Source organism: Polyodon spathula, chromosome 27 (assembly GCF_017654505.1).
Source record: "Polyodon spathula isolate WHYD16114869_AA chromosome 27, ASM1765450v1, whole genome shotgun sequence".
NCBI classification, from domain to species: Eukaryota; Metazoa; Chordata; class Actinopteri; order Acipenseriformes; family Polyodontidae; genus Polyodon; species Polyodon spathula.
In genome coordinates this window covers 5778972-5802787 of record NC_054560.1, presented here as the reverse complement: position 1 = coordinate 5802787, position 23816 = coordinate 5778972, and the positions used below count along the sequence as shown (strand labels likewise).

The 23816-nt window shown below is 45.6% G+C and overlaps 3 protein-coding genes across 3 annotated transcripts; 1 reads left to right on the top strand and 2 right to left on the bottom strand.

The window, feature by feature from the left end:
* Nucleotides 1–6: 6 nt before the first annotated feature.
* On the bottom strand, nucleotides 7–12703 carry shc2 (SHC (Src homology 2 domain containing) transforming protein 2). The gene is made up of 13 exons (XM_041230606.1): nucleotides 11884–12703; nucleotides 8873–8943; nucleotides 6494–6554; nucleotides 5553–5672; nucleotides 5268–5321; nucleotides 4837–4888; nucleotides 4095–4221; nucleotides 3300–3483; nucleotides 3123–3213; nucleotides 2555–2737; nucleotides 1817–2109; nucleotides 1356–1492; nucleotides 7–928 (listed from the first exon to the last, which is right to left on the bottom strand). The coding sequence occupies exons 1-12, from the start codon at nucleotides 12646–12648 to the stop codon at nucleotides 1364–1366; spliced, it is 2130 nt and encodes a 709-aa protein (XP_041086540.1). The 5' UTR covers nucleotides 12649–12703; the 3' UTR covers nucleotides 7–928; nucleotides 1356–1363.
* A 4313-nt stretch (nucleotides 12704–17016) lies between these two features.
* LOC121301363 (cyclin-dependent kinases regulatory subunit 1-like) lies at nucleotides 17017–20622 on the top strand. Its single transcript, XM_041230695.1, has 3 exons — nucleotides 17017–17161; nucleotides 18126–18253; nucleotides 19100–20622. The coding sequence occupies exons 1-3, from the start codon at nucleotides 17103–17105 to the stop codon at nucleotides 19141–19143; spliced, it is 231 nt and encodes a 76-aa protein (XP_041086629.1). The 5' UTR covers nucleotides 17017–17102; the 3' UTR covers nucleotides 19144–20622.
* Nucleotides 20623–21176: 554 nt separating this feature from the next.
* Nucleotides 21177–22858, bottom strand: LOC121301183 (outer dense fiber protein 3-like protein 2). The gene is made up of 4 exons (XM_041230323.1): nucleotides 22810–22858; nucleotides 22477–22563; nucleotides 22151–22264; nucleotides 21177–21676 (listed from the first exon to the last, which is right to left on the bottom strand). The coding sequence occupies exons 1-4, from the start codon at nucleotides 22856–22858 to the stop codon at nucleotides 21177–21179; spliced, it is 750 nt and encodes a 249-aa protein (XP_041086257.1).
* Between the last annotated feature and the right edge of the window lie 958 nt (nucleotides 22859–23816).

Here is a 23816-nt window from a genome sequence, read left to right as displayed (position 1 = left end):
AAAACTGAAAACGGTTCAAGCAGATCTTATTATTATACGCACACCAAACAAAAAAGCAATAAAAAAAAAAGGTTTCACGCTGCAATCGCAGGGAACCGCACACACCTTCCCATCAAACTTCCTTTCAACTCCTTGTTTTATTTCAAAAGTCCTGAATGAAAAGAACAGCATTTACAAGAACATCTTCAAAACTTTACAAGGGAATCAGCAATCCGCAAAACAGACACCTCTGTATAGCGACTCTGCAGAGAGGAGGCAGAGGCCCGCATTATAATAATGCATCTCAGGGTGATTCCTACAGCAGCGTGGTACAGTCCAGTAGAAACACTACAGTAGCACTGGCTAAACTGGTACAGGTCTCACTGTACAAACTCAAATGTTTTTGTTAGCACTGCAGAATGCTATTGGAATGTGTGTTTTATTTACAAACCCGAGCTTGTGTAAAGAGAGACGGTAGCATGTATATTGATGGAGCTTTGTGTGTGTTTTAATGTACTCAGAATCTGGAGCTCCTAAAATCACTTCAGTGCTGCCCCCCCCCCCCCAGCTTGCAAAGGGAGAGAATCTCTGTGGTTTTGTACAGTAGTGCTTGTGTTAACGGCCGTGTCAACCTCTCGTCTGCTTGTGCTCTCGTAGAAGGTGCTTCCGTTCCCCCAGCGTCTTGTTCGTTATCTTTTATTCCTTCGGTAATACAGACAGGACGTGGTTTGAGGATGGTGTGCTACCAGCATGCTGGAAAAAGCGATGGATGCCTTAACAGTTTTTTTTTTTGTTGTTTTTTTTTGCGGTCTCCACCATGAGGTGGATGTTTAGTCCTTAGCTGGAAAATCCCCTTGGTTATAGGAAACAGAGTTTCAGTCCAGCCTGTGTGGAGCGTCTCTCTCTCTCTGATCCAAATCCAATCTGGTAAACAGTCCTGCAGCCTTATCTGCAGATACAAAAAACATTGCAGGGATTGGTTTACAATGGAACATATTTAAATTCAATCTAAAAATACAGAGCTTTAGTTAAAAATAATAATGCCCAACTCGTATGTTAACATGTCAACAAGCTCCTATTGAATACTGATACATACTACCCGGCTAGACTATGTGATATCCATAGAACAAAGATAGTAAGGCTGTTGTAATGTCAAATAGTCTGGTAACTGTGCTCCTGACTTTAGCGCTGTTTAGGGGGAGCACTGTAAAACTTAGAGGGGGGTGGGAAATCTGATAGATAAATTAATAGACCAAAAAACACTGCGCAGGCATGTTGTGCACTGGTGCCAACCAACAGCACTACCAAAATACCATCCACTATAATCATGATCGAGCCCCGATGCCAGTGCTGAACTCCCATGATGCCAGACTCACAGCGGCCGTCACTGCTTCCTCTGGACCACCTGCTTCAGGTGCAGCTCGCTCTCCGCAGCCACGATGGGCAGCCCGTCCTGCAGGTGGTAGCTGATCAGGTGACTGATGCTATCGAACAGGAGGTCCTTCGTACGCACCTGTGGAGGGGAGTGTAGCGGCAGTGAGGAATAGACACGACATACACTCCCTACAGCGGGTACTACTACAAAAAAAAAAGAGGATCTGCTGACCTCTAGTGGCAGCAATTAACTGAAAAAAATAGTCCAAACTCGAGTAATTTAGGGTTGCTTTTTAAATCCCTGGACAAACGTGAAGCATGTTCAGTATTTCATATTTCTTATTTTGTATTCCTTGCATGTATGCACTGGATTAGCAGAGCAACGACAGTCGCCTAAATGCCACAGGAGAATAAACCCATCCCAGGCAATGCTGGCAGATTGTACACAGGCTCATGGACTCACCACGCCCTCGGGGTCCACCAGCAGCAGGTGTTTGGGGAGCCCGCTGTGCATGCCGGTCAGCACGTACTGCCCCGGGTTCGTCACGCTGTCCCGCACCAGGAAGTCCCCGTCCATGGCCAGCAGCTTCTCGGCGTCACGTCGGCTCATGCGGCCGTGGTACCAGGGCTCGTGGCGCAGCTGCTCCTCCGTGGGAGCGACGGGAGCGCGCCGGCGTGGCGGGCTGGGCCACGCATCCTGCAGAGAGGGGCTGTCCCCCACAGCTTCGTGCAGCTTCAGCGCGTCCTCGAAGGGTCCTGAGGGGCGGGGTGAACGGCAGCCGTTAGTCTGGTGAGAGCGCTGGCAGGCAGCTTTAATTGAGTTAATTTACTATGGCTTAATGGGTATCACTTAAATTTTTAAAGAACAGAAAAGTCGTCGGAAAACACAGAAAATAAATAGCCCATATATAATCTATAAATAAATTAATTGCCCCCACCCCCCACCACTACCTTAGTGCTGATTGTATTCACGTGCATGACATGGTTTTACCACTAGGTGGCAGAGTTGATTAATATTTTTCTGCAATATATCTTCAAGCCACAAGGGGGTGCTGTGGATTTAATTTTCAATGAATGCACGATGGCAGCAAGACCCAATGGTGTGATACAATTACTGCAGATACTGTGGTTCCCTTTCGTTTCTGGCTGTCCCCATTATGCCCACTAACACCGAATGCTCCCCACAATGCAGCACACTCACTCATGTCAAAGAGGTCTTTCTTGGGGCTCTCCTGCGCCCCCTCACTCCCCGGCTCCCAGTTCTCCAGACACTGCGTGTTCACATACAGGTGCTCCTCATAGTCACGGCAACCAGGAGGGTGCCCGTCTGCACACAGGTAACCGTCGCTGGTCAGGCCCGGGCAGGAAACTGGAAGCAGCTGAACTGCCGTGCACATGAAGGTGTTGAAAAGCAACAGATCAGTATCGTTTAAAATGTGCACCAAGGGATTTCTGATCACGTCTTTCTTGTGCAGGATACCCTGCAGCAAGGGTTGAGTATATACAGAGGATTCAGACACGGCACAGAGATCTCTGTCCGAGGAGGATCAGCATCCAACAGCTTACTCATCACTTGAAACTCTTAATGAAGAACAAAAGCAGTTGATAAACCGATAACTCTGGAATAATTCGCTACACTGTTCTGGTTGTGTTTAGCTAAGTTCAAGGAGGGAGGAAGCTTGTGTGCATGAAGCGAAGTACCTGACCCCCAGTGAGGGCAGCGCTGTGCCTGCTTGTGGTGCAGTGCTGCCCCAGGCTGCTGTTCTTACCGGAGCTGCTCTGACTGTCTGTCTCCCAGTGTGTCTCGTAGCAGGGGGGTCCGGAGTTCTGCCCCCCTCCTCTTCTGACAGGCGAGCTGAACTGCAACGCAGAGCCACACAAACACGCTTTAAGCCTGCGCAGAAACGTCCGACGGCTTTGCAAGCACCACGTTGCGTCTCGCTCACCTGCGGGGTTCTGTTGCCGCGGCACGGCTGGGCGTGAACGTGGCCTAGCAGGGCCGTGCCATGCCTGAGCCTGGAGTCCACCAGCCCCCCCAGAGGAGGCTCCTTTCCTGGGATGCTGTTGTAGTAATCGTGCTCGGAAGAGTCTTCGTCGTCTCCCCACGCCGACTCCTCCACCCCTATAATTCTGGGGGAGACGATACAAGAACAAACACGTTATACACATTGTAACAAATTATACAGTATTAATGAAGGTGGTGTGTCAGGGATGGAAATAAGACTCTTATTGCATAGCGGTTTCATCCATTCCAGCTTTTAATATGTGCTTGTGTGGTTCCAGTGTAGAGGTAACAAGCACAGGTAAAAACATAAAATAATAAGTTATGGCTGAAGCCGCAATGCAGTGGGAGTCTTACTATGTGTGGGTATTTATTTAAAATTTCACAGCAGGGTTTGTTTTAAGAAGCCGCAGAGAAAGATGCCGTTTCAATATTTTCAGTGTCACGATGCAGAAGGATTATTGAATATGTAATATCAGTTGTGAATTCTAAGGCAATCCTAACATTCATGATAAAAAGTTTCCAAAAGTTCCAGCATGCAACCGGACAGATAAATGCAGGCTGGGGATGGGACGTTTGGGGACTCACGGTACCCCACCCAGTACCCCTTGCCGTGCTGAATAGATAACTGCACCCCAAAATGTTCTGCTGATCCCCCTGATCCAAGAGGCATGGCATCCCTGCCTGTGTTCTGTGAGCACCGGCATGTGGTTCTGGGAGAACAGGAGAAGCTTCTTACCGGTCCGGTGCTGAGATGGCTTTGGGAGGGCTATGGAGGTACTGTTTGAACTGCAGCTCAAAGGCCTGTCCTATCGTACTGATGATACTCTGAGCCAAACCATCACAGCACTCCAGTATGTGGCAAGCTAGTGGAAACACATTCAAATAAGATTCATAAGAGATCAATACCCTCCTCACCCTGGTTTTATCAATCCAACTCTCACATAGATACCACTGCCATGATAGCACAGCGGCTCCAGGGAGGGCAATAAGACCCCACAGCTGTTTTATCCATTCCTGGTTTCACTACGAGTTTAATAAGACACACCTGAGCCTGTTACCTATACTGTGGCAAATCAGGCTTGCAGTAAAACCTGGGATGGGTGAATCTACTGCTGTGCAACAGGAGTCTTATTCCCATTTCTGGGTTCAGATATAGGGACATGGCAGTGCAGCTTTGCAGTGCTTACCTATGCTTTACCACGCTTTATTACACTTTGCTGTGCCTTTACTATGGGAAACGTTTATAAGGGGGACATCCTGCTTATCGGGGAAAAAACAAAAAAGTCGACCGTTATGTTATTCCATTTTGATTGCACGAATCCATCAACGTCATTTTTTCTTGTTAAAATCATTTTCTTCAAACCGTATGTCGAATATCAAACAGCGGATATCGTATCCTGTAGGTCTGAATACACACTGGTGGCACTGCATGCTGGAGACACACGTTAACTTAACGGCTCTGAACGAGCGGTCCTCACCTCTTTGGTTGACGGGGTCCTTAGCCACGTAAGCCACGTAGTCTGGAGTGTCCTAAAGGAGACACACGCGTTAGGAGGATCATATCTGTGAGTTGGGACTCTACTGCACAGGGTTGTAGTGTGAATGAATAGGAGGGGTGCGCGGATACTCACACTGGTAAATAAATCCATTCACGAACGTGCTGATTTCAAACCAAGGAAAGCCCGTCCTTCCCTCGCCTTTACAACGGGGTGCCACTCAATAGTAATTAACCTGCGAGTGTTCTGAAAGCCCACTGGAAGATTAGTTTCCTCTCCTCTGGGCCGCTGACGTTTCTACCTGTGCACTGCCCCGGAGGAGAAGAAAATTCCCTTCCAACTGGCTTTTAAAATACTAAGAAACATTTACAGAGTATCAGCACACCCCCAATCGAAATACAGGTCTGTCTTACCGTGTCTCCCCCCGACGCAAACGAGATGGACTGCATGGGATGATTGGCGATGACCTGTGACACCGGAACATTATTATTATTATTATTATTATTCTGTATTATTTATAGAGGACTGTGGTTTGTTACTCCAGCAGTATTCCTCCAGCTTGTGTTCTCCAGTAAGCATGCAAAGGGCACAGCAGTGACCAGCGTTGCAGGATTCACCTGGGTAGCGTTTCATTGCCATTGTAAGTTCCGGCAGTGTGAATCGCTTGATTATATCGAGTGCGGCACAGAGACGGTTACCTGCCGCGTCGTTGGCATCGTCAGGTTCAGCCCGTCGATGGAAATGTTCACCGCGATGGTCATCCCGGCAAAGCGCAGGTTACTCTTCCCCATGATCTGCAGGAGGGCTTTGTTACCGGCCTGAAACGATACCAAGGAATGTTCCTCGACTCTTCAAGAACTGCAGTACATCCCACACATCACAGCAAAGTGTAACAAAGCAGGGTGAAAGCATGGTAAAGCAGAGGTTAGCATTGCAAAGACCAGCAAGGTAAGGTAAAGCATGGTAAAGCAGAGGTAAGCATTGCAAAGACCACAGAGAGAGCATTGTAAAGCATGCAGAGGTGGTAAAGCATGGTAAAGCAGAGGTAAGCATTGCAAAGACCAGCGAGGTATGGTAAAGCAGAGGTAAGCATTGCAAAGACCAGCAAGGTAAGGTAAAGCATGGTAAAGCAGAGGTAAGCATTGCAAAGACCAGCGAGGTATGGTAAAGCATGGTAAAGCAGAGGTAAGCATTGCAAAGACCAGCGAGGTAAAGAACCAGGCTACAATATGGTACATGCATGCTGCAGCCCTGGGAAAAGCATGGTAGGACTGCAAACACTGTGCAAAAAAATAGAACATTTTATAAGGGATATGTTACGATTGCCTGGTTTTTATAGGTAGGAGTGCAGCTCAGTGCTTAAAAGAAGTTAATCAATAAACAAACCACAGGGCTGACTTAATATAAAAAAAAAAAAAAAGTGAAATCACTAGAACTGTTATTTCAGCGTCTCGACATTTCAGCTGTTAGTTACAGATCAGGAGATGTGACCTCGCTATAAACGATTTGCAATGTCCGCATACAGAGATAGTTCATCTTCCGCTGCTGGTGCAGTCGGTTTTGCTTGTTGCCTGGGTCCTCAATGCATGCTAATCACACATGGCAGCTTTAAGATTGCACCCCGCGGGCACCTCCTTACCTTCTTCTTCCACACTCCTTTCACGCCAGGCACTGCTTCATATAATCTGTTAATCGCCTCCCTGGAATCAAACACAGAAGTAACGTGTGTGTGTGTGTGTGTGTGTCAAACGAATTGAGCTGCGCTCGCCTCAATCACAACACATCCAAACAAGTTCAGTTACACCAGCAGAAAGCTGTACTGCTGTAATAGAAGGCTTGGCATGGTCCTGCAAAGCGCAGCGCAGTGCAGGCGCTTCGGGTTCAACAGCTACAGAATCAATAGTTGCTGCTGCTGCTGCTTCCTGGTATGGAATCACTGCCTGTGCTGTAGTTCCGTTTCAGTTCAAAGGTCATGCTGTAATTTTAATGAGACATCACTGTGCAGCTAGCTAGCTAGTTATGATTATTAATACCTAGCTACATTTTTTAAATAACATCCTTAACTTATTTACTTATTCCTTGCATACAACCTTATCTCATGTGAGAAAAAAAGCGTTCATGTAAAAAGGCATTGATAACAATAATCCTCATACAAAACCGCACATTTTGTTTTTCTTGGTCACAGTCTCAGCTAAGTGATTACGATCAAACTGCACACAGATAACCGCGAAACCTATTTACTGCTTGTTAGGTTTTTCATGATGCTCGGTCATGAACTGTATGCATGCAGTGTGCCTCTAGGTGAGGAATTCGGGGTCTTGAACGGGTCAAGCTCCAAGCATCAAGTTCTGTTCTTCCAACTCTTTAAATTGACACGAATGAGTGGCTGCTGTATGAGTGGCTGCTGCATGAGTGGCTGCTGTATGAGTGGCTGCTGCATGAGTGGTTGCTGTATGAGTGGCTGCTGTATGAGTGGCTGCGGTATGAGTGGCTGCTGTATGAGTGGCTGCTGTATGAGTGGCTGCTGTATGAGTGGCTGCTGCATTAGTGGTTGCTGTATGAGTGGTTGCTGTATGCCTGGTGGGTGCAGGTGATGCACTCTGCCTGCAGTACGCACCAGCAAGCTCCTTCTACTGCAATTGGATACAGATGCCATAGACATCCAGTCCGAGGGCTGAAGGGCACTTCTAATGGGATCGGGAGAGCTGCTAGGGTGTGTTCCTGACTCCGCGGCCCACGAAGGGTTAACCTGCTCTGTTTTGTTTCTGTGATTTCCCAGCCTGGGTCCATCTGCCTCTCTGCTCTACTCCAATGTCATTAGGGAGCAGCATCAATAACACATTGCAGTGCACTTAGCTCTCACATTGCAGCTCACATTACTCTTATTGATCGCTGTGATCCTTCACTTTCCACACCAGCTCTGGGAGGGAGGGAGGGCTGTTTGTGAGGTTTGTTTTTGTTTTCCTGTGCAGTTCCAGTGCCCGTGCACAGTGAGATAAAGAAATACTTTTCATTTCCTGCTTGTGTAGTAGCCTGTTGTGCTGTCAGTGTTCTCGACCCATTTGCAGTTCGTATCCTTACTGACTATCCCAGCAAAAGCTGCACTGTGCGCATAACCCAACCGGTAATGATTCATGTGCGACGCTAATATTCTTTCCCTCCTCGCTGCGCCACACATATCTGCCTTGAGGAGTCTTTTCAGAAGCAATGTTTGGTGGAAAGGTTAGTAAGCATTGCAAACAGAAACCGCAACAGAGAATCGCACAGAACACAACAATAAGATATTTAACAGGTAAGAAATGAAACACAGAGTATATCGTATATTGCAATAAATTGTAGATACATAAATACATCCTACACTGTGTGCATGAATCAGTATAGACCACATTCCTTTTTAAATGCTAGAATGTAAAAGAAAGGTTTTGCAAGCTTCGCAGTGCAGTGCTGTGTACAGTACAGTGAATAAACCCGGCTTTACAACACTGGACTTCATCGCTCCACTAATTCAAAGCGATTGCCAGTCAGCATTATTGCAAAGCTAGTTTATTCAGCTATCGATGGGCTAATAGGCTGCATTGACCACATTAACAGGCGGTTCCTGGTGTGTGATTATGCCATTGACCAGGCTGAAGCGCTCTGTTGTGTTCAAGAAGAAACCCAATTACTGTAAGAGAAAGCTGGGAGAGGTTTGTAACGGAAACGGTGTTTAGCCAGGAAAAGACTAGTGTATTAATATAGGTTAGACTCCACAGAACACTCATCCATCAATCATCAAGCTCTGTTTGTGGGCACCGCCCGCTAGGCTGGACCATTGGAGACTACAGGAAGTGATTTCATACCAGAAAGCAGTAGGAGTTTAGTGCTGTAGCATTGAACCTGGTTAGTGCTTCATTAAAAGGGATCTAGGTGTTGCTGGTGAGAATTAGAGGCAGGAGAATGCACTTTAAAAGTAGGCTTGGCTCTCCCGCGATGCGTTTCAAGGTGTGCGCTGTCACGCCGTGTTCTGTGGCCTGCTCACCTTGTCACCTGGGTCCGAGTGTTGAAGTCCAGGGATCTCATGGATTTCACCACCTCGATGCAACCCATGTACTGCAAAGAAGACACAACAGCACTGAAACATTTGTCTGCCAGTCTGCAGATTCAAACGTGTTCGACAGAGCAATTACGAAGCAGCTCTGTATCCAAGGAGAATCAGGATCCTACAGGGTACTCGTCGATGCCATATAGCAGGGAAGAGACACTTTGTATTGATTAAAACCAACTAACCAATCATCATCATCACTATCACCATCACTGCAATAACCCTAATCATAATCGCAATAACTAATCCCCAGTTAAATCTGTTCTTGTTTTCAGTCTTGGGTATCAGAAAGTGTTCCCCACGCTGGCCATTATTTGCAGGAAACATCATAATTGACACTGAGATGGTTGTAATTGTCCTGTAAAGAGATCACGGCGCACAGAGCTTGCTGTAAGAGTGCGATTAGTGCCCAAGGCAGGAGGGGGGTGGGGGAAGCACAACACTACTTAGGGTTCATTAGAGTCTGGCTAAGTGTACTCAGATTCCTATCAGGGCTCCCTGTGGGGACAGGCCACCTCACTGGCAGCTGTTCAGGGGACAAGAATTCTCTGCCATCGTCCCTCTCGCTGGTCTCCCTCCCTCTCCAAAATAACACAAGCGTGGTCAGTTTGACATTACGGAGATTTACCAAAGGGAAAAGGCCACTGGACCCATCAGTGCTCGTCCGCTTCCTCGTAGCTGGCTGATCTCAAACTTTGGTCAAGTCAAGGCTTAAAGAATCCCAATGGCTCAGCATGAGCAGCCTGGCTAGGTTGGTAACCCATGCGCGAATAAGTGCCTCTTCCAAATACAATTCTTAACTGAGCTGCTTCAGGAATGATCGTGTGCAGCGGTCTGTCTGTCAGCATGGCAGCGTGTGTGAGTGCGTAAGTGTGTGTGCGTGTGTGAGTGCACTTGTGTGTGTCAGTGCGTGTGTGAGTGCACTTGTGTGTGTCAGTGCGTGTGTGAGTGCACTTGTGTGTGTGTCTGGCTGAAGCACACACGAGTGGGGGTGGGGGTGTTAAATCATTTCATTTCTAATGCCCCCTGAGTAATTAAAGCACAGGTTGACACCTCACTCAGTACTTTCATGATGTCACACTCAAGTCAGGGGTCAAGCAACTTGCTGTGATCAATTAGGAAAAGAGCAAGCTTCATTAGGGAGCGCCTGGAAGTGGCTTCCAAAGAAACAGCTTTCCAGTTCAAACGGAGCTAAGTGGGGTTCACACGGCCGCTGCTGCTTGTTTACTACCTTTCTAATGCTTAGCCCCAGGTTTACACAATGCTTTTGTTTCAGTTGACCGCAGATTGCTGTGTTTTATTAATATGCTTCACCATACCTCTCTGGGCTTTCCCATGCTTTCACTTTACCTTAGAGAAGTTCCAGCAGGAGGGATTCAGCCCTCCCCTCCCCTCCCCATGAAACCTGCGAGCCAAACAAGCCTGCTCCTGTTACTACTTGCAGCAGTAGGAGGTTACACGCAACGTCCTACGGCTCAGGCAGATAAACAGAAATGACTGAGACTATTTTGTTACAGGAAACACCTGTCTACAGAGCTAGATATTTCGAAGACACGCTGTCGAACCAAAGCAACTGGAGATAAAGAGACAAAGGAGGGAGTCAGGCAGCAGCAGCCCTGGCAGTGACTATGGAAGAGGTGTGATTTCATTTGTGACATCCTGCCTCGCTGCTCTGTCTCCAAGACTCTGGTGCTGTTAATGAGGCCAGATATTAAAAAAGCTGCTTTGTAGCCCTGTTTATACTCCATCTCATGTGATACAAAGTGACTTTAATCAAATTGAAATGAATATAAGCATGAAGAAATCCCTCTGTAATCCAGTTAGGAAGAGCTCACTGACACACACTGTAAAACATGGTGACGTCAAGGGGCTGCTTAAACTTGTAGCCCTTTTTGAATCGGGTAAAGGTCCTCTCTGGGATTCAATCTTAATTCATGTGTTGTTAGGGTGAAACGAATGCCGCACGAAGTCATCGTATTTTCCGTGGTGTTCTCTAAGGATAAGGCCGCCATCATTTAAATCCCTGGGCTTGCTGCTGGCAAGCAACAAGATTGTCAAGTTAAATAGCCTTGGTGCTGTTCCAGCTGGAGCACAGTTGGGGTTCTGTTTAACTGATAACTTTTTGCAAGACACACGGACAGGTCTGGCATTTGTAACATAGGTTTGAAGGTGGTAGCCTTTTTAACCCTTAACTGCTGGGTTTTAACTACGCAAATAACCACCAAAAAATTAACTTGAAACCCCCACAGTGGTAGAGATCAAGGAACACAGTACTGTAATCTGCAGGGCATTTCCACAATCAAACACAGTCTAAAGAATACAATTGCATTTTTAAACTCTTGCCTGGAACACAAAACATTCTTTTAATAAAAATTTGATCACAAAAAAAAAAAAAAAAAACATTCTTTTAAAATCTGTACAGGATCCAGGACTGGCACAGCACTGGAAGGGTCGCACATAAGCACCAAAGAGTGTGTAAACTGACTTTCCCTGACTAATGCTGCATGCAGTATTTTAAAGGGACGATGCAGGCATTGTATGAGCTCACTATATTGTTTGGGTGTCCACCTGCTTCAGGCAGACAGTGAGAGTGGCTCTGTGAGATCTAGCTACAGTGCATTAGCAGTGCGGAGCTTGTTATATGCCCTGTACATAGATGTGCTATATATATCTAATGTTACTATATGGAAAAACACCTGACATACGAGCATGGCTGATATAATAATGTAAGCAATATAACATAAATAAGAAATACTTGCATCATATAAGATGACACAATAAAAGAACCATGTGAACTACAATGAAAAAAAAAATCTAATAAATCCAATGCTTTTAAAACCAAAAAAAAACCCACTAAGATCAAGACCATACTCTTACTCAAAACTTACATAAGCAAATGCACAAACCCTGTAAAAAACAGACAAGCAAGCAAGCAAACACAGACCTACCCTGACAATGTAGGCAGCCCCTGGTCCCATAATCTTCTTATCTGGGTGCAGCCAGCCCTGAGTTGGCTTGTTAATGAAGCTGCCCTTCTGAGTGACCCCTTCGCTGGCCAGCCTCATCCCCGCCGCCCGGCCCCTCCTGCTGGATCCAGGGACTCCCGTGGCTACTGAGGCTCCTGACACCCCTGAGATACCCAAATCCAAGGCTTGGGCCCCTGGACTCCCAGCACTGCCGCTGGGACCCCCAGCCCCAGCTCCACCGCCCCTCAGCCTGTGCATCGCCTGCAAAGAACAAGGGGTGACACAGATCGGATCACAAGAGTTCAGCACGGCTGCCAGGCTAGCCACAGGGCCAGTCGCTGCGTCGTTGGCCCCCGGCCCCCCCATTTTCCCCCCTAGGTCCTTGCTGCTGCTGCTGGAGCTGCTCGAGGGGCTCCTGCTGAGGAACGAGGAGGCGTTGGAAAATTTCCACTGAGGAATCCTGGGGATGAGCATGCAGAAGGTGGTGGCGACGTCCTGTTCGCTCTCCGGGCAGGGGGGCTCAGCCGGGGGGCAGGGGGGGGTGGCAACCCCCCCCAGGTCACCCCCGTGGGGGCAGAGGAGGGGGCACCCCCGCCCGCCTGGGGGTGGGGGCGGCCGGGCTGACGGGGGCGCAGAAGGGACCGGCGTAGCTACCACTTTGCCGCTCATGGCTAGGCTATGCATCAGGTCATCGGAGGAGGTCACAGAGTCGTTGCGAAAGCGGCCATACTTGGGCTTAAGTAGCATGCCCGGGACGGTCTGGAGAAAAAAAAAAAGGCCTCTGCTCCCGGACTGCTCTCTCTCTCTCTCTCCCCCCCTCTGACCGTCTCTCTCTGGCTGTCTGCTCCTCTTCTCCTTCTCTCTCTCTATTAGCTCTGCTTTCTCTGTCCCTCCCCCTCCCAGCTTTGTCTCAGCCCCCCCAAGCTGGGATGATGTCATGGTGTTATTGCTGGTCTGTGAGCCCCGCTGCCCTGGAACAGTGTCCACATGTGAACATCAGGCTCTCCTTCCCTCCCATTGGAGCAGGCAGGGAGCTAGCAGGCAGCCAGGAGAGAACTCATGTCTTTGGGAGGGCATTCTACTGAGGTTTTAAAGAAACAGGGTCCCTTTTAAAGCAAGAACAATTAAAGCAAAAAGGAGGATATAAACTATAGCGTTATGTAACTAGAAAAAGGGACAACCGAGAACTGCACCAGCCTAAAACTTAATTGGCATTTTTGCACTGTTACATTCATTGTATTCCACCATTGTCTTTATAGCATATACTATATAGGGTCCTACTCTATAGGATCCACAGTGTTGCTTAAAAAAAAAAAAAAAAAAAAAAGGTATCTCTTAAAAGCATGCCAGACCAGACCAGACCAGTCATGACCAGACTAGATTTGCATAGAAATCGTGGCATTCCCTTAAGAGGAACAAACATGGAAATGTTTAGCGCCTAACCAGCGGTGCAGTTGTAATCAGCACGTGCACTAATTAGCTGATTGCAGGACTCAAGTCTCGGACCCGAGGCGCTGGTTTATTTCCTGCAGCAGTTTGGGTTGGAAGCCGCTGGCCTGAATGCATTATAACAGCATTTAAAAAAAAGGAAACCTCTCGAAAACATCTTTAATAATTGATGCGTTAAAAAAAAAAAAAAAAAAAAACTAAACAAAAAAAAAGGAATTGTATTAGCAAAATGAGTATATTGCTCTTCAGCTGAGAAAGACTGCACGCTGCTATTCTCTCTCTCTCTCTCATGCACACCTTGACTGTTATACATGCATGTACAGAACAGTAAAAAAAAAAAACATGAAACGAACTGTCACAAAATACAAAACTTGAATACAAAATTAAACATCTTTTACAAGGAGACTGGAATTCCATCTGGTTTTGTGTTACAAGTTTATAAGTGCTCGAGGGCTATCTCAGGCCTGTCACTCAAAGAGTGCAAGAGAACAGCTAGGAACAGTTTCTAAGCCATGAAATCTCAATAACGGAAAACAGAGTAAACATGACATGAATGCTCTCTACTTTCAGAGAAATAAACCTGCAAATCTGGCACATTTATGCCATGCTCGGGGACGGGGGGACGGGACTATTTGATTAAATCCAGATTTTATTACCATTAAAAAAAGTATTAGGCATATAATAAAGTGTAATTTAGCACGGAGAAACACCTGTGCACGTTACAGCGAGTTAAACCGACCCCCCCCATAGAAAAGCACAAATGAACAGACTTACTGAACAATCACGGCTGTGTAGGAAGCCTTCAGCTCTGTTATAGCAAGCGGTCCTTATAAAACTATCACAAGCTAATGCAAGCACTTTTTAATTATTATTTTTTTTTTTTTTTAAGAAAGCCACATCGACCACTCGGAGACCATCCTCCCGTCACGCCACTCACACCCACTTCCGTGTTTCGAGCAGCAAGGTGACGCTTGGATGCGTGGAACTGTTGGCTTTTTAAAAAGTTATATATAAACTGTTGTTAATGTTTGAAAGAGTCGTGGCATTTAAAAAAACAAAAAAAAAAAAAAAAACAAAAAAAAAAAAAACAAAAAAAAAAAAAAAAAAAAAAAAACAGCCACCCACCCCCTACAGCTATAGGTGAAGGATTGCTGAATCTGCAATATCTCTGAACCTTTCAGGCACTGAAGCATCTCTAGCACTCAGGATAGCGAGACCAAGTGCAATGCCTGCAGAAGGGCAAACCCGCTGACCTGCCACCAGCAGCCAAGGTCTGTTTATCTGAGTGCTCTCCTGCCAGTTCTCAAATTTGGGGGTCCCCAGATAAAGCTGTGGGGTGTTTGAAGAGTAAACAGGATGGCGATGCACACCTTCATTCAGCGCACAGAGCAGCAGACCGCAGTGCTGTGCAAAGAGCGCCGAGTCGCCCGGCTCACATCGAGATCACGCTGTTTAACAGACTGGCAGCACAGAGGCAATCAAAATAGCACACAATTTTGAACCAGTCTAGAAGACTGGACGCTGTAAAGCAATCGGACTATCATGAAGGCAGGGTGCTAAAGAATGATAGATTACAGAAAGAAAAAAAATATATATAACGTCACCCCCCCTCTGTCCCTCCCTCCCTCTATCCAATCGCGTGATGATGTTCGTGTGTTTTTCTCACGGTTTAAAGTCAATGTGTCCCAGTTTGGGCTGTGTACTGTCCTCTACCCCCTCTCTCAGTGGTTTACACAGTGAAAACCAACAGCAACGGAAGTGTCTGGCTGTAAAGGTCATTCAACCCCTTCCCTCCTGCGGCGTTAACCTGCAGCTACAGAGTGGCAGCAGAGCATCTGCGCCCTTTACAAAAACACACAGCAAAGCATCTGCGCCCTTTACAAAAACACACAGCAAAGCATCTGCGCCCTTTACAAAAACACACAGCAAAGCATCTGCGCCCTTTACAAAAACACACAGCAAAGCATCTGCGCCCTTTACAAAAACACACAGCAAAGCATCTGCGCCCTTTACAAAAACACACAGCAAAGCATCTGCGCCCTTTACAAAAACACACAGCAAAGCATCTGCGCCCTTTACAAAAACACACAGCAAAGCATCTGCGCCCTTTACAAAAACACACAGCAAAGCATCTGCGCCCTTTACAAAAACACACAGCAAAGCATCTGCGCCCTTTACAAAAACACACAGCAAAGCATCTGCGCCCTTTACAAAAACACACAGCAAAGCATCTGCGCCCTTTACAAAAACACACAGCAAAGCATCTGCGCCCTTTACAAAAACACACAGCAAAGCATCTGCGCCCTTTACAAAAACACACAGCAAAGCATCTGCGCCCTTTACAAAAACACACAGCAAAGCATCTGCGCCCTTTACAAAAACACACAGCAAAGCATCTGCGCCCTTTACAAAAACACACAGCAAAGCATCTGCGCCCTTTACAAAAACACACAGCAAAGCATCTGCGCCCTTTACAAAAACACACAGCAAAGCATCTGCGCCCTTTACAAAAACACACAGCAAAGCATCTGCGCCCTTTACAAAAACACACAGCAAAGCATCTGCGCCCTTTACAAAAACACACAGCAAAGCATCTGCGCCCTTTACAAAAACACACAGCAAAGCATCTGCGCCCTTTACAAAAACACACAGCAAAGCATCTGCGCCCTTTACAAAAACACACAGCAAAGCATCTGCGCCCTTTACAAAAACACACAGCAAAGCATCTGCGCCCTTTACAAAAACACACAGCAAAGCATCTGCGCCCTTTACAAAAACACACAGCAAAGCATCTGCGCCCTTTACAAAAACACACAGCAAAGCATCTGCGCCCTTTACAAAAACACACAGCAAAGCATCTGCGCCCTTTACAAAAACACACAGCAAAGCATCTGCGCCCTTTACAAAAACACACAGCAAAGCATCTGCGCCCTTTACAAAAACACACAGCAAAGCATCTGCGCCCTTTACAAAAACACACAGCAAAGCATCTGCGCCCTTTACAAAAACACACAGCAAAGCATCTGCGCCCTTTACAAAAACACACAGCAAAGCATCTGCGCCCTTTACAAAAACACACAGCATCTGCGCCCTTTAAGCACAGGGCAAAGCATACAAAAACACACAGCACCTGCGCCCTTTACAAAAAGACACAAAGTGCAGCCTTGCGCGCTCTGAGCTTTTAGAAAAGTCGCACTGACGATATTAAAGTTCACTTCAAAGGAGTTAGTTTCCAACAGCTCGAGAAACACGGTGAAGGAGCTTTCTTTAATGAATTTTTTTTTGGAGTTATGGAAGTAAAAGTTATATATCTTGAATGTAAGTACGCGTAACAATTAGAGTCTGTCCTGTTAAATTAGATATGGGGCAAGCGGCGTGCTGGGAAGCGCAGAGCCTTGATGGGCCCAAAGATGTCTGGTCGTTCCCAAATTTTGCATGCTTAAAAGATAAATAGCATTGTGCATGAATCTGGATGTAGATAAATGCACGCCTCGGTCGCTCGGTGCAAGGTGCAAGGTGCAGAAGCTCTCACTCCCGGCGCATTGACGGCCCCGGCTGCCTCACTCTCCACTCAGGGGCGAGGCTTCGAGAAGCGCAGCTGGTCGGCTCTCCTCCAATCAGAGCGCAGGAGCGGGCGGTTGAAGTTTAAATCTTGTTTCACGAAAGCCTGTCAGAGTCTGCCTGGACACAACAAGTGCGTACGCTTTCCAAAATAATACACAATAACACAATATAAACACGTTTCCGCAGAGATGTCGAAGAAACAGATTTACTACTCGGACAAATACACCGATGAGGAGTTCGAGTACAGGTAAGACGCGTAAAACACGTTTCGTTTGTGTTATTGTTTTTATGTGCAGTTCTGTATTCTCACCTCTAACCTACTATACATAACACATAATATACATTATTTAATAACACACACTATTTAACCGCTGTTGATAACAATTTTAAAAATGCAAGTTTTACAAACGCATTGCATATAACAATAATATACAAATCCATATACCTTATTAAATCTTCCTCAGTTTTAAATGAATGTACCGTATGCAGGCAGTGACGCGGCACAGCTGTGGTGGTAATTAAAGAAATTCCACATTTGAAGGTTAATTGCATTGTTTTTGTGTTGTGTAGCGGTGACATTTCACACATGGGTGACACTGCTAGAAACGTGGAGTGGGCCTAAATGTATATTCTGTAACTTCTTGTTGGCAACAAATAATTCAGAATGGGAACACTAGCCACTACAGTAAAGGCCAACAATACAATGCCTTTCTCATTTTTTTAGGCTCCGTTTGTTTGCTGTGCAAAATAAAGGGATACATATCATTGCAGGAGATTTGGGGGAAATTGCCCAACTTTTACACAAATTAACTTGCCACCGTCTTCTGAAAACAGATTTAAATTCACATTTATTGGTTTATCGGGAATGGGGCAGGCCTTCTTGACAGTCCATTTGTTTACACAAAAATACAGCAGGCTAGTTATGCTTTTGCCACTGCATGCAATTGGGCCAACCTCACGTTTTATATAGCGCCTTTCAAGACCAGAAGTCCTCGCAGTGCTTGACATCAGGGTTCACCAGCTGACTTGAGCAAGACTTGTTCAAAGAAGTGCTTCTTCAGGCTAGATTTGAAAATCAGTGCCAGAGTCAGCACTGGATGTGCAAGGGAGCTCCTGTGTTTAATGTGTGTGCAGAGCAAGCTTGCCCATTACTGGTCTGTTTCTCTTCTACTTGGTGAACGTGCTGTGCTGTGTTCGCTGTCTCCACCCAGGCACGTCCTGCTTCCAAAGCAGCTTGCCAGGCTGGTACCGACGTCACACCTGATGTCCGAGGATGAGTGGCGCAGCCTCGGGGTGCAGCAGAGCCAAGGATGGGTACATTACATGATCCACAAACCAGGTGTGCAACAGGAAACTCTTACACTCACAGAGATCAAACTTGGACCTTTGTTATGAGAGGCTGTTCTGTAAAGGCTGGTCTGGATGATGGTTATAGCGACCTACCTTTTCTGTGGCACTGCTGACAAATTGCACTGTGATGTAACTACAGGTTTTGCACTGGGTTCAACATGAAATGTATCTTGTTGCAGGCAATCCACATCGCTTTGTCTTTTTTGAATGCCATCTGAGGTCAAGCGACTTCAGTGTGTATTGCCAGATCACTGCCCAATCAGAGATGGACATAAGACTCCCATTGCATAGCAGTTTGACCCATTCCTGGTTTAACTATGAGTTTAATAAGACACACCTGAGCTTGTTACATATACTCTGGGGCTAATCAAGCTCGTAGTAAAACCTGGACTGGATGAAACTGATCTGCAAACTGTTTGGAAATACTAAAAGAAACACAAATTCAATGAGAAGTATTTTCAACAGGCGTTGCTTTTAGTATTTCTCAATTGAGCACTATGGAGTGTTTAGTAGTACTTGTGGATTATAGACAAAATTATCTTGGTTACCTTCTGTGCAGAGACCTATATTGAACTGTCGGTTTGTATGATCAATGCTTTCCAATTGATCATCATGGTCTGTGAGGTGTAATACGAGTCCAGAGGCAGCGGGACTGGATTTCATTGCAAAGTTTTATTTGTGCTTTTAGTGTCTTAAGAAAGAAATTGGCTTTTGATCTTGTCCGTTACCCTGGCTTGCTCGTAGTTCTTTGCCGATCAGTTCAAATTGAAAACGCACTCCTTCACAAATATCAGACGCACAGGACGACCAATTTATTCTTTCATTGCTTTTACAGAACCCCATGTGCTTCTCTTCAGACGGGCTCTCCCACGGAACTGAAGGCTTCCTTTTAAAACAGCAGGTTCTACAATCTGAACTAAAACTTATATATAGAGTACGTATCTGAACATGTGTGTCACCTGTTGTATTATTTATAAACCCTAAATAGTTGACCAAACTAGAAATTTGAAAATCGACCAGGATGATGAAGAAACTGGAAAAGTTGTAAAATAACTTTACTTCTATTCTTTGTGAGTTTTTTGTTTGTTTGTTTTGTTTGTTAAACTGTATGTAACCAAGCAGTCTGCATGGTGAACGACTGGCAATCCTTTCATTTGGCTGAGGTCTGTCAGTACTTCTGAACAGGTGTGTCCTCTAGTTGTTTAAAACACAGTTAGCATGGTTGAACTGTGGCTTACTCTGGGGTTTGATTCACTTGTTTCGTCAATCCATTGTATTTAGAAAGCACTGTATTTATTGTTGGGTCGTTCCATCCTAATTCATCGAGGATGCCAAAGTGGTTGCATATCTTTAAAAAAAAATTTGCCTAATTGTTTGAACATGAAGAGCATTTCAAAATTCAAACCAGACAGTTTTTGGTCTAATTGAAACACTGGAATTCAGAAGGAAGTCTGAATGATGTATAATAGAAGGCTCTGTCTGTGTTAATCATCCATTGGTGAAGAAGGCTAGAATGACTCCCTTGTCTTGTTTTTCTTAAGTATGTTTTTAGGAAATCTTAAAAAAAAAATAGGGGGGAAGGATCCAGGATCAAAGAGTGTCATTGCAATGGTACACACGCATGGAATACAGTGACAGTAAATGTTCAATGCAATTTAATTAAATTGATCTGATTGGATTATCAAAGAAAATGTGTACAACACACAATCTTACATGTGCACTAATGCACACTTGTAGGAAAAGATTTTTAGATGTGGTTTCCACACCCTCAGTTTTTTAAATGTAACTTTTCCAAAAGTTTTTTCCCCTGTAAGACCTGGATCCCCGATTCTCCTGAGGTTTCATGTGTTGTATTCTGTGAATACTGTGCGGGATTCTTTTAATTAGTCTCATCTCCTGTGTTTCTCTTCTTCACTCTCCCACAATTTGAATTGTTTTCACTACTGTGTGCTTTTTCTTACGCTGTACAATAGTTTCACATTTGTTGTTGTTCTCCACGGTTCTGATATTTTCAAATGGGTGGCTTTTCCACTGTATTTGCAATCTAATTTCTAAACTGGAGTATTTGCATTGTGCTCTGCTGAAAGTTAGCTAAAAGGTGCTGAGTATATGGACAGGAAAGGTGCTTGAGTGCTAGCCTTTAGATCAGTTTGAGCTCGATGTGTACCCTGTTTGAAGTACAGAGTTGCAGAGAATGATTTCCGTGTGTGTGTATATAATTTGCTTTTAAACACGTGTTTAACATTTACTGTAATACACTTGTGTTATTGTATATGTATTGTTCTTGGTGTATAAATGTGCACATTGAGATCTGATGCGCTTCCAAGGCTCCATGAACAATAAAATCGATCTACACAAGCTGGATGGTTTGCTGTCCTTGATCTTTTTTGCAGCTGACTTGCTTAGCAGAAACACTTTCAAGTACTCTGTTAAGTTTTGTGTAAAGAGCAGATGTGAAAGACATGCTAAGAGGCCTGCTGCAGCACATAGCCCCCTCCCCCTGCAATATAATCTGCCTTTTTGACAATTAAAGCCTTTTTGAAATTGGATTTTCAGGTCTTGCATATGGATCCGTTTCCACTGCCCGTCGTCGTTTTTCAGATCATGGCTCAGGCAGTGGAAACTCGCCTATTTGGTGGACATTAGAGGATCTTTCATACAAATGATGTGGCAGAATATTGTGGTCAGCCTAAAGCATGGAACCAAAAGAGGTACATTACTATCTGTGCTACTATCAAGAATTTATAGGGTTAGATTCACAGACTATTTATTAATTCATTCTGGCACCAATTGTACATGCACCTTGATGTTTCTTACTTGATAGCAATGAAAGTTTAGTTGTACAAATACAATATTGAACAAAAAAAAAAAGATTTGCACAGGAGGAAAAAGATTAGTAACTCCGATCCTTTTTAAATCGGCATTTCTAAATCGGACATGCCGATAACGAGCGGGGTCACGAACTCGGAATGCTGGACCCCGAGGGAGTAGGCAGATGGCCGAGGCTTGTGGACCACGACCTTCTCTGGGCTGTGGGCCCCGGGCCCAGGCTTCTTGGTGACATCGGAAGGCAACTCGTAGCGGCCCAGCATAGAAAACGGCGACTGTCTGGGGAGGTAGGTGCTGGGGTCCGTGCTGTTGTACCTGCCTGGGCCCGGGGTACGAGACAGGTCCTCCGAATAGCCCCCTGATTTGGTGCAGCCTGGCACTGTGTAACTGGCGCTGGAGGGCTTGGTGGGCACTCTAGACCCCAGCAGGACAGGCAGGGTGTACTTGTTGGGCGCTGGCACCGTGTCCGTCGTGCGGTACCTCGTACGAGAGCCCATGGTGTAAGATGGAGGTCTTTGCTGTCTGTTCAGGGGAGGGGCATTTTCAGGGCTGTGAGCCCCTGGTCCTGGGGTCTGGAAAGCAGCTGTAGAGGACAGACGTTAACTGCTGTAGCCAGGGTCTAACTAACACTGCTTATTATGCAGTGCCATAGAGAGCCTGCCCTTGCGTCATCTAAAACTGAGTTGTATCACTGTGATAAAAATGACTGGTATAGCCACGTGTAAACTAACACAATTATACTGCTGAGACAATTTCGAATTAAACAAAGATGTCACTTCTGTAACCCAGTAGAAGTACAATCTGTCAATTGCATTCAGTTAGACTGTAAAAAAAAAACAGACCTGCCACATCCAGCTGCCTGAAAAACAGCCACTGAGGTCTGCCATTGACAGCTGTAACTGTTATCCGATGCCTACACTAAGTGATGCTGTGGCTATAGGAGCTGTGTTTAAAACTTGCACCGTGGCTCACCTTCCCTTACTCTGGATTTACACGCAAAGGTATAAATATGAAGCTATCTGTGTTATTCTAGGGTTACTATTCCTGTTTTACTCACAGGAGTCTCTGGTTCTGCCCAGCATTGAGTACTCTGAGGTGCCGTCTCTTCCAAAGCGGGTCACTTTGGCATCAATGTAATAGTGGGGTCCAGGGCTGGAGTCCACAAAGTACACTAAACAAAGAAGTGAAAAAAACAACCCAAAACTGTCCACACACACACACAGAGAACCATTTCAAATATAACTATTGCCATTGCAATTTTGTTCTGTTATAATGCAACTGCTGCTGCATCATTCTGACTCCTTTATGCTATTTTCAATACAGGAACACAAGCAGTAGATCAGCTGTTCTACTTGCTCCCTCTAGTGGCCATAGCAGTGTTACTCATCCTCCTGTGAACGGAGTATGCCGGGCCGGTGGCTCTTGTGACGCCGATGGTTGGTGGTAAACCATATCTACCAGGACCTGGTCCTTTTGAAACGGGGGACAACAAGAAATGACCTTCATTTACAGCTCATTAATCAAATTATATTTACCAATTCATTTTTGGGAGGTGCTGTTCTATTTGCAATCTGAGTTGTACTAGTACAGTAAGACTTCTCCTTACAGTATTCTGCAGGGTTGGCTGAAGATTCTGCTTACTGCATGTGCATGGGAAGCAGAATTCGGAATGAATCTAAATACAAATACAAGATCACTGAAGCTGAAAACACATACCTCTCTCACGGGCAGTGATCGGGGGCTGCTTCTTCTCTGGGTCTGCCATTTGCTGCTGCAAAGTTCTTTTATAGGAGGAATGGGACCCAAAAAGTGGCTGCAATGTACAAAAAAAGAGCCTCCAATCTCCCACAGTGGGGGCTGCCAAGAACACGGGTGGAGTTATCACATTCTGATGAGGTCAGCACAGGGGGCAACTTGGATACCCCAAAGCACATGGGCGGCTAAAGTGGTACTGAGGGGCTTTGACACAGAAACTGCAATGCAGCATTTTTAAAACCACCGCTGATGCACTGCAGGAGAATAATTGAAAAGGCAGGGGCTATCATATATTTTATTATGCACCCAGAACATTTGAAAATCATATGTGGTTATATCAAAGCTTTCTAGCTTTATATATAACGAATGGATAACTATCTCCTCTAATGAACTGCATAATACAGTGCATTTCAAATGAACTGAAGTAACCCAGTGACTGTTTTGCAAATCATTTGAAGTAAACGATTCAGCTTTTATCAGGGACTAATGACCAGAGGGCTGGGTGCTGAATGGTGCCTGTGCAATGCTGATAGCAGCTAGTTCTACAGAAGTGCATGTATAAAATAGATGTATAAAAGCAGCCCAGACCAGGCACTGTTGTATGGCACAATTTTTCCAAACACGTGACTCTATTCTGAACAAAAGCTCTGATCCCAGCTGGTGTGGATTAGTGCACTGCAGTGCTGAATGAGACGCTTTGCAGCTTAGCGTGTGTGCTCTTCATCATTGGAGAATGTGCTGACAGAGCTGCAGAGTGACTTGCTGAAAAGCAGACGGCAGGCCTGTTTGGAAGTTGCTAGGCGCTCGGGCGAAGCTCTAGGGTAGCTGAAAACTTAAACTGCAGCACAGAGCGGCCGGACTATTAAAAATTAACAGGCTCCAAGTAGCTGGTAACAGGTTTCGTAACCCTACTCTCGTTTTAATAAGGTTTATCATTAATCAACCAACAGCACTGAGAGACCCAGGGC

Coding starts and splice junctions, on each gene's coding strand:
- LOC121301363 (XM_041230695.1), top strand. CDS start 17,103: ATGTCGAAGAAACAGATTTACTACTCGGACAAATACACCGATGAGGAG. Junction 17,162..18,125: donor GATGAGGAGTTCGAGTACAG/GTAAGACGCGTA, acceptor GTCTCCACCCAG/GCACGTCCTGCTTCCAAAGC. Junction 18,254..19,099: donor TTACATGATCCACAAACCAG/GTGTGCAACAGG, acceptor TTGCTTTTACAG/AACCCCATGTGCTTCTCTTC.
- LOC121301183 (XM_041230323.1), bottom strand. CDS start 22,858: ATGGCAGACCCAGAGAAGAAGCAGCCCCCGATCACTGCCCGTGAGAGA. Junction 22,265..22,476: donor CTCCGTTCACAGGAGGATGA/GTAACACTGCTA, acceptor TTCTTTGTTTAG/TGTACTTTGTGGACTCCAGC. Junction 21,677..22,150: donor GGGCAGAACCAGAGACTCCT/GTGAGTAAAACA, acceptor TGTCCTCTACAG/CTGCTTTCCAGACCCCAGGA.
- shc2 (XM_041230606.1), bottom strand. CDS start 12,648: ATGCTACTTAAGCCCAAGTATGGCCGCTTTCGCAACGACTCTGTGACC. Junction 5,322..5,552: donor CGATGCCAACGACGCGGCAG/GTAACCGTCTCT, acceptor CCGGTGTCACAG/GTCATCGCCAATCATCCCAT. Junction 2,110..2,554: donor GAAAGACCTCTTTGACATGA/GTGAGTGTGCTG, acceptor CCCGCCCCTCAG/GACCCTTCGAGGACGCGCTG.